Raw genomic sequence first — 16,232 nt, forward strand, 5'->3', positions numbered from 1 at the left:
TCTGCTCTGAAATGTTCTGCTGCTTGTTTTTGGATGGACTTAGGTCCCAGGGAGGGCAGGAGGGCTCTCTGGAGGCTCCTGTGCTCCCCACGGAGCTCAGAGTGATGCTGGAGCAGGGCTCAGCAGTGCCTGCTCCTCCCTGCCTCAGCTCCGGGGCAGGACTGGGAGCAAGGACAGCACAAATGGCAGAGATTTGCTGATTGCCAGCCCGTGGGGGCAACAAAAAGGCTGAGGCTGGCAGGGTTGGCTGGTTTGTGATTAAATCTGGGAGGGAATCCCTTTGCTTGTTCTTACAACCAGAATTAGAGGCGGTGCTGTAGTTTCAAACAGCTTGGGCTGGAAAATCATCAATATCACTGGGTCTGGAATGGTCTTTGAAATGCAGAAAGGGGCTGAAACGAGTGGAAAATGATTGTGTGTGGTTCTGGGGCTTTTGTGACTTCAGGAAGGTGGGAAAGGGCTCAGGGCAGAGCTGCCAGGGCTGGGGGTGAGGGTGGCTCCCTGAGCCAGCCCTTGGCACTGCCAGCCTGCACAGGAGCAGGGAGAAGAAGCAGTTTTGGTGATTCCCCAAGCCCCCAGAGCAGTTTCCCTACAAAGCAGGGCTGCTCTCTCCTCGGCTGACCCTGCAGGTGGTTCCCTGCTGTCCCTCCTGCCCCGCTGGCTCTGCAGTGGGGAGTGCTCTCCTTGGTGCTAATTGAGCTGCAGCTGGGGATGGAAGGGAAGGAGGAGAGGAAAGGTTCGTGGAGTGGGGTCTGTGCTTCCCTGGCAGCAGCCTCAGAGGGTCTCCAAGTGCCTGCCCCGTGCTGCTGTGTTTTGCACGCTGCTGTGGGTCCTGAGGCAGCATTTTCCACCCGGTCCCGAGGCTCTTAATTAATTCCTGTCCTGCAAAAAAATCCTGTTAATTTCTCCTCTTTCTCTCCTCAAACACCCTCTGTTCTGCAGTGCCAGATTTCATGGGTTTCCAGTTGCACTAGGACTATTTGCATGGATAGAAGTGGAGGATTCAGGCTCCCTCATGCTAGAGGAAGGTGGGTAGCTCTTCCCTCTCTTCCTTCTGCCCCCTGTGCCTCAGGGGCTTGGTGTGGTGGCTGGAGATGTTCTGAGAGGGCACACAGGGGAGACAGAGCCTCAGCTCCTGCCCCAGGCAGGGAGAAATTCACTGTATTTCTGCATTAAACACGTGGGGCTGAGGCTGCCCTGGCTGTGCTGGGGGAGGCAGCAGCAGCAGGGCAGTTTTCTGTGGGGCAGAGCTGCCAGAGAGGCTTTTCCAGGGTTTTTTTTTTGGTCAGTGGGATGGGAATGACAAGCCCTGAGAGCCTTGTCCCCGTGGGAGCAGGGACGTGTGGTTCCTGTGGGAATGCCACAGGAATCACACTGGGGACAGTGTGGCACCTGTGTCCCCCTGCTCCCTTAGGGATCCTGTGCTCCTGGTGCTTTTGCAGCCTGGAGGAGCAGAGATCACCCCCAGGTCTCAAAACCAGCCCAGAGCTGAGCTGTGTCCCCGTGAGGGGATTGTTCTGTGTCCCCGTGAGGGAATTTGTTCTGTGTTCCCGTGAGGGCATTTCTTCTGTGTCCCCGTGAGGGAATTTGTTCTGTGTCCCCATGAGGGGATTGTTCTGTGTCTCCATGAGGGGATTTATTTGGTGTCCCCGTGAGGGAATTTGTTCTGTGTCCCCATGAGGGGATTGTTCTGTGTCCCCATGAGGGGATTGTTCCGTGTCTCCATGAGGGGATTTGCTCTGGGCTCACCCTCTTGGCCCACCTTTCCATGTGGTGCCCTGTTGGCTGAGCAAGGGAGAAGGAGGGATTTTTGGGGGCTGTAAAGAGATGAAAATGTGAGAATTTAGGGGTTTTTATTCGCAGTGTGGGTGCCCAGCTGACTGCACAACCCCTGGGCCCTGTGTCCGCCATGGCCACCACAGAGGCCTTGCAGTGACCTCGTTTGCCTTTGCACCGGGAGCCAGAGCTTTCATATGCTAAGGAGGAGTTAATATTGGGGATGAAAAGGAATTGGGATCAGGGATGTTGCTGCTAATGGCTCGAGACAGGATCCCAGCACAGGGCTGCTCTGGGGCGCGGGATAATGAGCTGGGCTGCAGACGTGTTTTCATTTAACCAAGCCAAACAACAGGCAAAAAAAGCGCCAGCCTTTATTGGACTGCTGCCTTAAATTGAGCAGAAAATCAGCACCAAATGGGCATCCAGGAGCTGCAAGGCCAGGCCCTGTTGTTGACTGTTTTCCCTTGAAGGACAATTGTTTACCTTGGCAACGTGAGGGTCGGGGCTCTGTCCCTGCTCTGCGTCCCCTGGGCTGGCAGCTGGAGCACTGCCCCCTCTCTGGGCTCTCTTTAACTTTGTTTTTACACCTCCTGAGCCTTGCAGGAGTGGGATGTAACCCAGAGCCTTTTGTAATACCAGCAGAGGTCGGGGGAAGGTGGGAAAAGCCATGGTGGAAGCGTTTCCCTTGGCTGTGCCAGCAGGTCAGTGCAGGGATTTCGCTGTGTGAGTGCTCAGGTTTTACTCTTGGCTTTGCCCCTGCTGGAGGAGGAGGAGCTGAGGCAGGTCAGGGCCCTGTGGTTGGAGTTCAGTTAAGGTTGGAAAAGACCTCTGAGATCATCCAGGCCAGCCTGGGCAGGGCTCAGCATCCCTGGTGGCTGCTGGTGGCCCCTGGCCTCCTCAGTACAGGTGGAGGAGCTGGCTGGGGATGTCCCAGGGTTGAATTGTGGCCCTGTCACCCTCAGTACAGGTGGAGGAGCTGGCTGGGGATGTCCCAGGGTTGAATTGTGGCCCTGTCACCCTCAGTGCAGGTGGAGGAGCTGGGTGGGGATGTCCCAGGGTTAAATTGTGCCCCTGTCACCCTGGGGACTGTCCTGCTGCTGCCCTGTCCCCAGGTACAGCTCGTGGTTCCACAGTGCCCAGGGAGCAAGCAGCCCTTTGTGCAGGCTTATTGAAGTGATTTAAGGATGGAGGGCTGGCCATGGGAAGGGTTTTATTAATGATTTGCTGTGAGCAAGAAGAGGCTCAGCTGCCTGTTCCATTCATTTTTTCAGCTCTGCACAATCTTTTTGTTCCCAGTTCCTTCTCCTCCCTTTGCTTCTTTCCCTTCCCTGCTCTTTCCCCTCCTCCTCCTCGCATTTATTTCTTCTCAAACCCTTTTCCCCCCCACTTCCTTTTCCACTCTTAATCCCCATCTCTCACACACACACATCCTTCTTCCTTTCCATTCCTCCTGCTCCTGGTTTCCTTGTCCTGGTCCCTGCCCTGCCTCTCCCAGCTCCTGGGGAAGAAGACAATTTGGAGCTTTTCCTCTCTGCTCTCAGCTGAGAGGCTCCTTCCCTCAAGCCAATCAATGGGAGCCTTTCAGCCCCACTGGGGCTTGGCAAACACGAGATCAATAAGTTATTAGCACCATTCTGTCAGCTGTAATGTGGAGATTGATCGGGGCCGGGGCTCCTGCTTGCTGCCTGGCACTTCCCCAGCCTGATAAAGATGACAGATTAAGGGAATAAGAAAAAGGAATTAAGGAGTCTGGCTGTCAAAGCTGTCACGGGCTGGAGGAGCAGCGTTTTTTTCAGGGGCTGAATGAGTGCAATTGGACATTTAAATGGTGCTAAGGGGGTCCAGCCCCACCAGCAGCTCTGCTGGGAATCGCTGCCCTCAGCCCTGCCTGTGCTGAGGAAATGCTCTGGAAGAGGCAGCCAGGGAGCTGGAGCAGCTCCTGAGCCTGCAGGGGGACAGGGATGCTGTCCCTGGTGACAGTGACATCCCCAGGGCTGAGGGAAGGGGCCAGACAAGCTGTGCCCCAGAGGTTTGTGCTCTCAGAACCCCAAACCCATGGGAAGGGAATTCAATCCCATCCAGTGCCTCCCCTGCCAGGGCAGGGACACCTTCCATGGTGCTCCAAGCCCTGTCCAGCCTGGCCTGGGCACTGCCAGGGATGGGGAATTCATCATCTGTCTGTGCCTGTGTCTCTGGTTTGTCAGACTTCCCACTGGAAGCTGCTCCTTTCCAGGCAGGAAAATGAGCCTCCAAAAGGCCTGGACTTGCAGCCCACTCTGCCAGCTGCGTTCTTTAAATCTTTTCTAAAAGAAAGTTGAGATTCACAAGTTTGTGATTGCTAAAAAGCCTCTCTGCAGCATATAAAATTAATTCAGATCTCTCTCTTAAGTGCAGTATATCCTTTCCGTGAGCGTTTTTCATACCATGAATATTTACCACCTTTCTGTGGCTTGGGTGCATGCTGTAAAAATGAATTTTGTGAGAACCTGGGAGCCAGGGGGGTGTTGGAGCACCTTCCCTAATCAGCAGCCTGGTGTCAGGCAGGCAGCAGGACGGCTCCAGCATCACCTGCAGCTCCCTCTGCGTCCCTCCTTGGCACCTGAAATGCTCCTGAGATGAAGGGATGGGGATTCAGGAGCTGGGTTGCAGCTGGGGAGTGAAGTGTGAGGAGCTGGGAGGCAGCAGGACCCTGAGGATGGTGGCAGGAGAGGCAGAGGAGCTGGGGAAGGGGATCCAGGCTGCTCCCCGTGCCCAGGGAGGGCTGGGGTCCCCTGGCAATCCTGCTCAGCCCCCTCTCTCCTGGCAGCTGCGCCTGCCTGGCACCTGGGGAGGGGTCAGAGACCCCGGGCCAGCCTTTGGGGTGCTGCTGTGAGGTGCCCTGAGATCAGAGTGCTGGTCTGTGCCTCTCCTTGGAGCCCTGCTGTGCTGCTGGGGGCAGTGGCTGCACAGCCAGGCTGAGCAGAGTCCTCCAAAAGCCCTTGGGTCACTCAGCATTCCTCCTCCTCGCTTTGTAAAGAGCCATGGCCCTGTTCCAGCCCTGCCTGCCCTCTGTTCCCTGCTCTCCTTTCTGTGCCCAGCAGTTTCCTGGGGCAGGGAGCTGCAGGGGATGCTCAGGGAGGGCTCACACACACTGAGCTGGGCTGGCACAGCCCTGGGCAGCAGTGCCCCCCTGCCCTGCCGTGCCAGGCTGCTCCTGCTGGGTCTCAGCAGCCTCCCCAGGCAGATCAGGGTTTGGGGAGACAGCCCAGGGCACTCACTGAGGCTGGAGCTGCTCCTGCCATGTCCCAGCACCATTTCCTGACCCTCTGCCAGGGCATTGCTGCTTTTATTTTGCAGCTGCTTTGGCATTAGAGACCCAGCAACATTCCCTGTGCCCTCCTTCCCTGCTGGAGCTCTCCCTGCCCCGGGAGCTGCTCTGGGATTGTTCCAGGACCCCAAATCCCAGAAGCTGACTGCTTCCCTGCCCCCAGCTTCCCCAGTAATTTTTTGCCCCCCATTCTTGTTGCCCCCAGTTAAATCATGGCCTGTTCTTCCCGTGACCTTGTGCTTCCCCTGCCTTTGTTCTGGGGATTCCTGCTGGCCAGGGCTGGTGCCCATGGATGGATCCTCCTCTCCCAGCTTTTGTTGGGAGCAGCTCTGGGCCTGCTGAGCCCCACTAGCTGGGGCAGCCCCTCACAAAGCCCCGTGGCTGGGAAAGGGGGTGCCCAGGGTGTCCCCAGAGCTGTGGAGCTGGGCACAGGGACACGAGGAGTGCCTGGGATGGAGCTCAGCAGCTCCTCTGCTGGGAGCTGTCCCTGCCAAAGGAGAGTGGGGAGAGGCTGCCAAGGCATCTCAGGCTGCCCAGTGGGGATTGTCCTCTGCAGGGCTGGGGTTAAGAGCCAGGGAGGATGTTTTTCCCTCTCTTAAAATGATGGGAAGGGAGATGGGAGAGGAGCTCTGGTCCCGTTGCTGTTGGCTGGCCCAGCCTGGGTGGTTTCCCGTGGAAGTTGGCTCCATTCTGTGTTTACTCAGGATCTCGTGGTCCAAGAAGCTTTCAGAGCAGCCCCAGTGCTGGGATGGGGAGCGTGAGATAGGTCTGCATGCCTTCCCTTTGTGCTGGAGCAGGAGCACAGTGCACAGGATTTTGGTGCAGTCCCTGGGCCGAAACTGGGACCCTTTGCAGCCCCTTGAGCAAAAACCTCCTGGATTGCCCTTCTCCAGGTGACCCCCCTGCTCAGCTCTCCCCACGGGTGTCCTGGTGCAGATTCTCTGTGCAGGGTGGGATAAAGCCCCTCAGTCTTTGGGGAAGCCTGGGGATAGGGTTTCTAATCTCCCCAGACTTAGGCTCCCGAGTGCTCTCCTGAAAGCTGATCAGGAGGCTTGGGCTTCTTAGATGTGTTGGTGAGGATGCCTCTTAAGCCAGGCAGCCCTGCTGAGTGCAGGGAGGCTGAGGATTAGAGCAGGGCAGGAGGCAGAGCAGCCCCCCGGGCTGGCTGCCTCGCCAGCTGCCTCGTGGGGCTGTGCCCACCTCCCTTCTGCTGCTGCTGCAGAGCCTGGCTGAGCCCAAGCAGGGCACACAGGGCTGTCCTGCCCAGCCCTGCCTGCATGCCCCTCTGCAGGAGTGCAGCAGGTGAGTGCTGGGCCTGCCCTGAAAGAGGGGAGGGGGAAAAGTCTGCTCTGAATTCTGCAGCTCTGGGGGGAAACGTTGGATTTTGTCTCTAGATGCTCCCTCTGAGCTGCCTTGGCAGGCCAGCAGGAGCCTGGGGTGTGCTGTGGGGTCTGGGACCTGTGTGGGAGCCTGGCTGTGGGGTTTGTGCTCGGGGTGGCTGGCAGTGGGTGCTCAGCTTGCCTGGGGCTTCCCCCAGCCCCCCTCCCTGCTGTTACTGCCCGGCCTGCCTTCATAACTCTGCACTTCTGCTGATAATGTCTTTCATTTTCAGCTGTAATATTAAAAACTGCCCTGATTTGGCTTCCTTTCAGCTGCAGCGCTCTGCAGGAAGGCAGGGCAGAGGAGGCAGAAGCGGGGATTTGGGGACCAAAACCCCAAATGCCTGCCCACCCCTTCAGGGGGCTGCTGCCTTCTGCAGGTGCCTGGGCTGGGGAGCAGAGTCTGCCTTGGGGCTCTGTGCTCCGTGAGCAGCAAGGCACTGAATGCACAGCCTGTCTCTGCGAGGTGCTGAGACATCCAGGAGCTGCTCTGCCAGCTCATTTGCAAAACATATTTGGTTTTGCTGCTGCTGCTGCTGCAGAGCCAGGGGGGTGGCCACTGGCTGCTCCCATCGCGGTGCCCTGGCCCTTTGTTGGGGCACAGAGGGTTTGGGTGGAGATGCAGGGCTGGGTGGGGAGTGCAGGGTGCTCTGGAGGGGCTGGCAGAGCTGGGCTGGGGTGGTGAGGAGGAGAGGATGGGTGCTGGAGCACCAACGCGTGGCTGTGAGCTTGAGCCCCGGAGCTGGCTGTTAATTGAGTCATTAAAGCAAGTGGGACCTGCCTCTGCAGCTCAGGCAGCAAAGGTGGGGTTTGGCTTCTTAAGACACTGAGCTGGGACTCAGCAAAGTGGAGTTCAGTCCTGTGCTTGCTCCTGGCTCTGTGCTTTTGGGGTTGGATCATCCTTGTGATGATCTTGATGCTCTTTATTCCCTTTCCTTGCTCACTGTGTCTCTTGCTGATGTAGTCCCCACACTTCTGGGGCCAGAGGCGTCTCTGCCACACTGCAGGGCTCTGCCTGAACTGAAGAAACAGATGAAAAAGAGGAAATTCTGAGATTCAGTCACAGAATTCAGGGGGGCAGCCCAAATGCAGCCTCAGGCTCGGTGAAGCTGGGGGGCTGGGAGGGTCCCCTGGGGATAAATGGGGGATAAATTCCCATTCTGCAGGGAATGGGACTCAGGATCCCCCCTCTGTGCCAGTGCCAGGTGTCAGCCCTGGCTGCTGCCCTGAGGATGGGGCACAGGGAGCTGGTGCCAGGGCAGAGCTCCTTCAGATCCTGATCCTGCCCTGCCCCGGCTGGGAGGGAGATGGGGCTGCTGCTGTGGGGGAATGGGCTGGGAAAACTGGGAATGGGCTGGGAAAACTGGGAATGAGCTGGGAATGGGCTGGGAAAACTGGGAATGGGCTGGGAATAGCAGGGAATGGTTGGGAGCACTGGGATATCAGGGAATGGCTGGGAGCACTGGGATATCTGGGAATAGCAGGGAATGGCTGGGAGCACTGGGATATCTGGGAATAGCAGGGAATGGCTGGGAGCACTGGGATATCTGGGAATAGCAGGGAATGGGGGAAAAGCATGGGATGGCTGGGAATAGCAGGGAATGGCTGGGAGCAGTGGGATATCTGGGAATAGCAGGGAATGGCTGGGAGCACTGGGATATCTGGGAATAGCAGGGAATGGTTGGGAGCACTGGGATATCTGGGAATAGCAGGGAATGGCTGGGAATAGCAGGGAATGGCTGGGAGCAGTGGGATATCTGGGAATAGCAGGGAATGGCTGGGAGCACTGGGATATCTGGGAATAGCAGGGCCCGGAGCAGCGTCTGCCGGCAGATGGGCCCGGGGGTGGGAGAGGAGCAGCGGGAGGGAAGCAGGGATGGGGGGAACGAGGTGCCTTGGCAGAGCTGTGAAACCAAGGAATCTTCACTGCTCACATTCCAACTGCTGTCACATGGAGCCCGTGCTTCTGTCACCAGCTCTTTTCCATGGAGACTCCTCTGCCTCCAGCCCGGGCTGGGAGGGGCGAGCGGAGGGGCTCGAGTTGTTCCAAAGCCACAAATCCTGGCTGAGAACAGCCCTGAGGAGGAGCAGGATTCGTGATCTTGGCCTCCAGCGCTGGGGGTTTGCAGTGGCAGGGCAAAGCTTCCAGGAAAATCAGCGTGAGGGATGCAGCATTCCAGGGGGAGGGAGCTGGGGGCTCTGCGTGTGCTCCCCCCGAGCTTGGGACGCTGACAGTGCTGTGCAGGAGCTGTGTGAGGGGTAAACTGAGGCAGGAGGAGGGAGAAGATGCCGATTGTGTGGACAGGCAGCTGGGATGTGGGTGCTGAGAGAGCTCCAGGGCTGTCGGGTGCTTCTGTCCTCCTTCCCTGGTCCCTCTGTTCTGCTGGGCTCCCTTGGCTTTGGCTTCTGCACGGTCACACGCCTCTGCATCATCCCCAGTGCCAGTTTTGTCGAGGGATTTGGTGACAGGGTCGTGGCAAGCTGAGTTTGGAGGCAGCCTGTGCTCTTTAAAGCCCTGAAATGCCACTTGCAGCTCGCTGGGCAGAGGCACCTGCTGGGGCTGCTGTGCTCAGCCCTGTGCTCTGATCCCCGATAAATCCCTGCCACGGCTGCAGCCTGGGCTGCTCAGCTGCAGCGCCGGTGATGGGGCTGATGCTGAGTGCAGGGGACAGTTGCTGGGCTGGAAATGTCCCCTGGAACAGCGAGGATGTTGTTGTTGTTATAAATAGGAGCGAGGGGGTTTGTAACCTTCCTTAACCCCCACGTTCCGGGCAGATTGCAGCAGCCTGGCGGTGTTTGGGCTCGCAGGCAGAGCCAATCCTTCCTCACTCAGATGTGCTGCTTGTTTGTGAGGCTTTTTTATTATTATTATAATTTTCTTTCTTTTAAGATGCTGCATCTTTAACGAGCCCTTGATAGATGAGAATTTGATGCTTGCAGTGACAAACAGGCTCTTCCTTCCTGCCCATATGCACCATCATGCTTTCAGTTTCCCCAGCGTTATTAGGGGAGGATATTGATTCGAAATCTGCTCGGGGACGCTGTAATTGTGTATTAGAGATTTGGTGTTGCTTCGGAGGGCTGCAGTAATGCAAAAGGCTTGAGTGTTTCCGTGCAATCCAGAGGGGGAAGATTGCTGAGGACCTTGAGGTTTTGAAGGAGGAGGGGGGAGGGAGGGGGAGAGACTGAGAGAGAGAGAGAGAGACACAGAGAGAGACAGAGATACTGTGGTAGGAAGATTCAGAGATCTGTTGTGCTTTTTTTTTCTCTTTTTTTTTTTTTTTTTTCCTTCCCTGTGTTGTTTTTTTCCTCCCCTTCCTCTCCCCCAGTTGCTTTGCATCAGGGCATGAAAGGAGTGGAAACACCGGGGGGACAAAAGGCACCAGAGCAAATGATGAAACTCAGTAAGGAAATCAACTGGATTCAGAATTTATGGCTGGAAAACGTTGCATTGATCAGTGTATGAATAGTCATTATGTGCTTTTGGGCTGCGTGATTAGGAAAGCAGATCAAGGCTCTCAAGATGATGATTTTTCTTACTTTCATTTTTTTTTTCCTCTCTCTGCTGGTAATATCAGTGTGTGTGTGTGTGTCTGTGTGTGAGAGAGAGCAGCAAAATACCAAAGTCTCTCTGGTCGCTCCTGCAAGGAGGAAAGTGCAGCCTTCCCTGACTCTCAGCTCTCTCATCTCTCTCCCAGATGAAATTTTAGGCAAGAGAAGAGTATGTTCTCCCAACAGCAGCAGTGAGTGTCCTTTGGAGAGCAAGAAAGCCCGAAGTGAGTCCCCAAAGGGTAAGTGCTGCTCTCCCTCCCCCATCCCCTTCCCCTTTCTTCTCCTTTCCCCTGAGTGGAACTTAATTGAAATTAAGGAGGGAGGGCTGTGGGGTGGGAGCTGTGTCTGGCACTGGGGGTGCAGGAGGAGGCTCTGCTTTTCCTTTATCTCCTCGGAGGGAGCCTTGCAGGGTGAGAGAGGGATTGCCTCTTAATTACTGTAATTGCTTGATGATTAAAAAAAAAAAAAAAAAAAAAAAAAGGGGGCTGTGGCCTTGCGGGGGGTTTTTGGGGGGATTACTGTAATTGCTTGATGATTAAAAAAAAAAAAAAAAAAAAAAAGGAGGCTGTAGCCTTCAAGGTGGATTTTAGGGGTGTTGCTACTTTTTCAGGCAGAATGTCTCGGTGACATGTTTAATATGAAAGGTTCACACGGGCTTATCGTGCTGGCATCTGCTCCTTTAAAGGGAAAAAAAGGAGCCTGTCAGGGAGAATGGGGCTGCTGAGTTTTCTCTTATGCATTTATGGCAGCGTTCCTATAGAGATGCAATCTGCAGAAGGTTTCTCTATTTAGGGTTTGGTTTGTTGTTTTTTGGCTTTTGGGTTTTTTTATCTCTTGATTTGCCTTCCAGTTCTTTGCTATAAACAGGATTTTTAAACTTTCTTTACGACTGGCAAAGTGGGCTGGGTAATGGAGCCTGCACTTAATGAGTTTGTCTCCAGGTTGAGTAAATGAGGTTTTGCAGGCCGTTTACTTAAAGGCTTTGTTGTTAATATCGGGCTAATTAGCTGTCAGTAATACCCACCTCCATCCCTCAGCCTGCACTCAGAGCAGCTGAGTGGGGCTGGATCTCTCCGTGGGCTTCAGCCCAGCTGAGCCTGTGCCAGGGGTGGATTCCCAGTGACCCATCCAGGGAATCTCCAAGGGCAGCAGTTTGTCCTGGAGCCTTCTGAAAGCACCCACTTGGTGTTCTGCTTTGTAAAGATGCATTGTGGGGACCTGTCCTGCATCCTGACTGCACAGAATGTTCCTGTTCCTTCCCTCCTCGAGCCCCAGTGATGCTCTGAAGGCAGAATTCTCTGAGAGGTTGAGTGCTGGTGTCACTCTATGGAAAATCCTAAATCCTCTCTTTGATGTAACCCTCTCCTGCCCAGTAACTCTTTCATAGCAGCAGAAATGCCTCAGATTTTACTGGGAGCCCTTTAAACTGCTCCTCCTTGTGTTTTCTGTGATTTTTTCCCCCATCTGCTCTATTTGTGCTATCCCTGAAATGTTTCTGGTGGCTGTGCAGGTGAGTTCCAGGTGATGCTTCCCCAGATCCATGAACAGATTGGTTCCATCAGGCCTGAGGCCCCTGGGACACACATTTTATATTATAACCTCCCTGCTGAGGTTGTGCCCCTTGGAATTCCAAGTTTGTGGCTGAGAACTGAGTGCAGAGAACAGAACCTGGGAGGCCTGGCTGGGAATGGGCTGAACTTTACCCAAGCCACGTGAAACTAAGGGATTGCTTTGGATTCATCCTAAAAAAGTGCCTGAACTGGCACAGGTGGATGTCTTTGGGGTCAAGGGAACTCATTCTGTCCCTTTCCTTTGGCCTTCCCACCTTGATTTCTGTGGCTGAGGGCAGGGTGAGGAGCTCTGGGCTTTGCAGGAAGCACTCAGATCTGAATCCTGCCCCTTGGCTCCTGGAGTTTCAGGGATTCCCCCAGCTTTGTAACAGAGGGGTTCCCAGGAAACCCTGAGTAAAGCAAAGTTTTATTTTCTGCTCCCACTTTGAGGTGAGACAGAGTGGAAATTCTGGGGCTTTAGCTGATCTCCCCTGGTTTTTATTAAACCCTTGGGGAGTTCCCTCCAGAGCTGTGCAGGAATTTTAGTCCAGGCTGTGCTGATGCTGGAGTTCCATTGGAATGGTGAAGAGCTGAGGTTTCTGTGCTCTGGGGCTGTTCTCTGCTGTGATAAGGGGGTGACAGGAGGGGGCTGCCCCCAAGGTTTGTGTCCCCAGCAGTGACAGAGCTGCCACCCTGCTGTGGTTCCAGCAGCATCCCTGTGCCATGGGGAGAGCAGTCCCTGTGTTCCCAGCTCTGCCTGGGACCTGCAGGATCCAGCTCCTGTGGCAAACCTTTCCCAAAGGGATGGGCCTGATGGATGCTCACCTGGATCTGGAGCTGCTCCTGGGCACTGTGGGGCTTTGACTGGGGCCCAGAGTGCACTTTGGGGTTTGGGAGTGGGAAGGGAGGCAGGGGCTGGCTGGAATTCAGGATCCCATCAGCCCCACGCGTCCTGCTGGAGGAGCCAGGGCTGCAGCATCTCCTGGGAAAATCCAGGAGATTTTCCTACAGCCTGGTGGTCCTGTGCCTCGTGGAGGGGCTGCTCCTGCAGCTCCTGCATCCCTGGGGTGGTGACGGGCTCCAGGCAGGATCTGCCCCTCTCCATGCCAGAGATCCCAGCAGGATCTGCCCCTCTCCATCCCACACTGGCCCTGGGAGCAGCTCTGACTCGGGCACAGCTGGGCTGGGCTGGCTCTGGAGGAGCCTCTTTGGAAGAGGAGCCTCTGGAAGGGGAGACTCTGGAAGAGAAACCTTGGAAGAGGAGCCTTTGGAATGGGAGACTTTGGAAGAGAAACCTTGGAAGAGGAGCCTTTGGAATGGGAGACTTTGGAAGGGGAGCCCTGGAAGAGGAGCCTTTGGAAAGGGAGGCTCTGGAAGAGGAGCCTTTGGAAGGGGAGCCTCTGGAAGAGAAACCTTGGAAAAGGAGCCTTTGGAAGAGGAGCCTTGGAAGAGGAGCAGTGACCCCGTGGCTCCGCTGGCGCTGCCGTGGCCGCTCCTGGCGTGGCGAGGGGAGCAGAGGCAGCCAAGGAAATCACTGCTGCTCCCTGGCTGAGTGAAAAAACACCTGTAGGGCTGGAAACCCTTCCAGAGGGAAGCAGCCTCCATCCCTGCCCTGCCCCCTCCCCAGAGCTCGCTCTGGAGATCAAAAGGGAGCCCAGCCCTGTCTGGGGGGAAACGGAGCAGAACGTTCTGGGAGCCAGGGCTGGGCAGGGGGGACACGGCTCCTTCCCACTGGAGCCTCTCCTGCCTGCCTGCAGAGCTCCTTCCCCACTGGAACCTCTCCTGCCTGCCTGCAGAGCTCCTTCCCAGTGGAAGGAACCTCTCCTGCCTGCAGAGCTCCTTCCCCACTGGAACCTCTCCTGCCTGCCTGCAGAGCTCCTTCCCCAGCTCCTCAAGACTGGAGGGTGGCTGGAGGATGGGGAAGGGAAAATTGGGAAAAGCGTTTCATCCTGCTGGAGCAGCTGAAAAATCCGTGTGGTGGGAGCTCAGGGAGGTGGGAGAGCAGGCTGGATGGAGTGATGGGAGAGCAGGCTGGAGCAGGCTGCATGCGGTGCTAGGAGAGCAGGCTGGAGCAGGCTGGATGGAGTGCTGGATGCAGTGCAGGATGCAGTGCTGGGAGAGCAGGCTGCGTGCAGTGCTGGATGCAGTGCTGGATGCAGAGCAGGCTGCATGCAGTGCTGGAAAGCACACGTAGGGAAGGACCTGGGGCTCAGCCCCTGCGTGGGGATGAGCTGACAGGCTGCTGCTGCTGCTGCCATCCTCTCTGTGCTGCTGGGGACCACTGAAACCAAAACAAGATCTCTGCCTAACGAGGAGCCCAGAACCAGGGCCGGACTGCAGCTGAGCAGTGACATGTCCTGGAGAGGCCGTGCAGGAGTGACATGTCCTGGAGAGGCTGTGCAGCATTGAGATGTCCTGGAGAGGCTGTGCAGGAGTGACATGTCCTGGAGAGGCCGTGCAGGAGTGACATGTCCTGGAGAGGCCGTGCAGCACTGAGATGTCCTGGAGAGGCCGTGCAGGAGTGACATGTCCTGGAGAGGCCGTGCAGCGCTGAGATGTCCTGGAGAGGCTGTGCAGCACTGAAATGTCCTGGGCTCTGCAGGACCCCAGTGCCCAGGAGCCCGAGCTGCCCTGGCTGTGCCCTGGCAGAGGCTGGGAGGTGGCAGAGCAGGGCTGGGCTGCTCAGGGGGCTGTGCTGGGTGTGCAGAGGGCCCAGCAGATGCCTGGCCTGGCTCTGCCTGCCCGGCTGTGCCAGAGTCCATTTCACACCTGGCGGCTGCGGGAGATTTGGCGGGATCAGTCTCCCGCATTACCCCTGGTAATGACAAAAGCAGACAGCAAAGCTCCAGCAAAGCTGGAATTACTGCTGGCTGAGTCATGTGAAATCTTCCAAGTTTTAAGCATGGAAATCCAGCCTTTCCCTGGATTCCTCCTTCCTCTCAGCCTCCCCTCGCCACCCCCATTCTCCCTCCCCTCCTCGCACCTGAAATCTGCTCTGCAGCTGATCCGATAGAGTTTATGGTAATTAAGTGTTATTAAATCCCCTCCCCCCTCCCTTTTTTTGCTCTAATGACACAGCTGTGGGGGGGAAAAAAAAATCAGTGTTTTTCTAAATCAGGTCTGTGGCTTTGCTCCTGAGACCTTTGGGTAAGAGCATCAGGAGGGAACTGAAACAGTGAGCTTCTGCATCCCTGGGGGAGGAGGAGGAGGGAATCCTCCCTGCTGGGAAGGAGACCTGGCAGGGAATTCTGCCCTCTCCTCCCTCCCCTGCTGCTTCCAGGGGTGTCCTGCAGCTTTGGGGTGGGGCTGGGGGAGCAGCCCCTGCCCTTGGGGTCTGGGTTTTGGGGCTGGGGGGTCCAGGGCAGGGTGGGAGCCCAGCTCTGACCCCGGCAGGGCTGGGAGCTGCCCAGGGAGAGGCAGGAGGTGCAGATGTGTGTCACTGGGGCACGAGGCTGCAGGGCAGCCAGGCTGTGTGGGGAGAGCCCTGGCCCTGCTGGAGGGCTGAGCGAGCTGGAAGCATTTCCCCTTTGCTCTGGGGAACCAGGGATGCAGGCTTTGTGTGGAAATATTGTGCAGCTCACACTCTACTACTACAATAATAATAATAATAATAATAATAATAATAATAATAATAATAATAATTATTATTATTATTATTATTATTATTATTATTATTGTCATCATCATAATCATTGTTATTATTATTATTTATTCTTTCAATCACCATAATTACTATCATTATTATTGTTATTATAGTTACTCATTATTCATTGTTATTTATTTTTATATTTTATCATTGTTATATTTTATTTTTATTGGAATGATGATGAGCTGATGATGATGATGATGAGCTGATGATGATGATGATAAGATGATGATGATGATGATGACGATGATGATGTTTCCCTCCCCTGTTTTGGGGAGGGGGTGGTGGTTTCATCACAACCCGTGGGAAGTTTCAGCCCCCAGAGGCCCAGCCCCGTGGGGTGGGTGTCAGACAGAGGCAGCCCCAGTCCCTGGGCTCCCCCAGCCCCTGTGTGTCCCGGGCTGTTCCTGGCTGCCCCTCTCTCCCCTTGCTGATGGGAGCCCCTCTCTCCCCTGTGGCACAGCCCCTCCCCGCAGCATTTCCAGCGCCTGGGCTGTGACAAGTGCCACCCCCGCGGCTCTGGGGCCAGCCCTGCAGAGGAGCTGGGGCACGCACGGGAGGGTGGCCCTGTCACCCTGTCACCCCAGCCTGCAGCGCTGCTGTGACTGCCAGCGCTGCCACCCCCCTTCCCCGCGCCGGGGAGTTCCTCTCTGAGTAATGAAAAGGCTTTGCCTGTGGGGAAGATCCGAGATAAAATAGTGTTGGAGCAGCCAAGGCGGAGAGCAGTAATTACTGCGAGCTGTGCTTACAGTAAACACAAAACCCCTGCGGTTCTGCTCCCTGCCTGCCGGGCTGGGATCTCCTGCTGCACGGATGGACACCGAGGGGGGCTTGGGAGCCCCCCGCGTGAGGGAGAGGGGCAACAGCCTGCTCTGGGTGTCCCTCTGGGGCTGGGCAGCTGGGGGCAGCTCTGTCCCTTGGTGGGTGGCAGCTCTGTCCCTTGGGGATGTGGCAGCTCTGTCCCTTGGGTGTGTGGCAGCTCTGTCCCTTGGCTGGGTGGCAGCTCTGTCCCTTGGGTG

At 56.1% G+C, this 16,232-nt stretch overlaps 1 protein-coding gene across 4 annotated transcripts in view; it reads left to right on the forward strand.

Moving 5' to 3' along the window:
* The window catches only part of SAMD11 (sterile alpha motif domain containing 11), a 75,547-nt gene that overhangs the window by 35,110 nt on the left and 24,205 nt on the right, over positions 1-16,232 (forward strand). For all 4 annotated transcript variants that reach the window (XM_039727669.1, XM_039727671.1, XM_039727670.1 and 1 more), the window contains one exon: positions 10,164-10,256. In XM_039727669.1, coding sequence (XP_039583603.1) covers positions 10,164-10,256 — 93 coding nt within the window. The remainder of the gene's footprint in view (positions 1-10,163; positions 10,257-16,232) is intronic.

Source organism: Passer montanus, unplaced genomic scaffold, assembly GCF_014805655.1.
Source record: "Passer montanus isolate IOZ18808 unplaced genomic scaffold, ASM1480565v1 scaffold62, whole genome shotgun sequence".
Classification (NCBI taxonomy): Eukaryota; Metazoa; Chordata; class Aves; order Passeriformes; family Passeridae; genus Passer; species Passer montanus.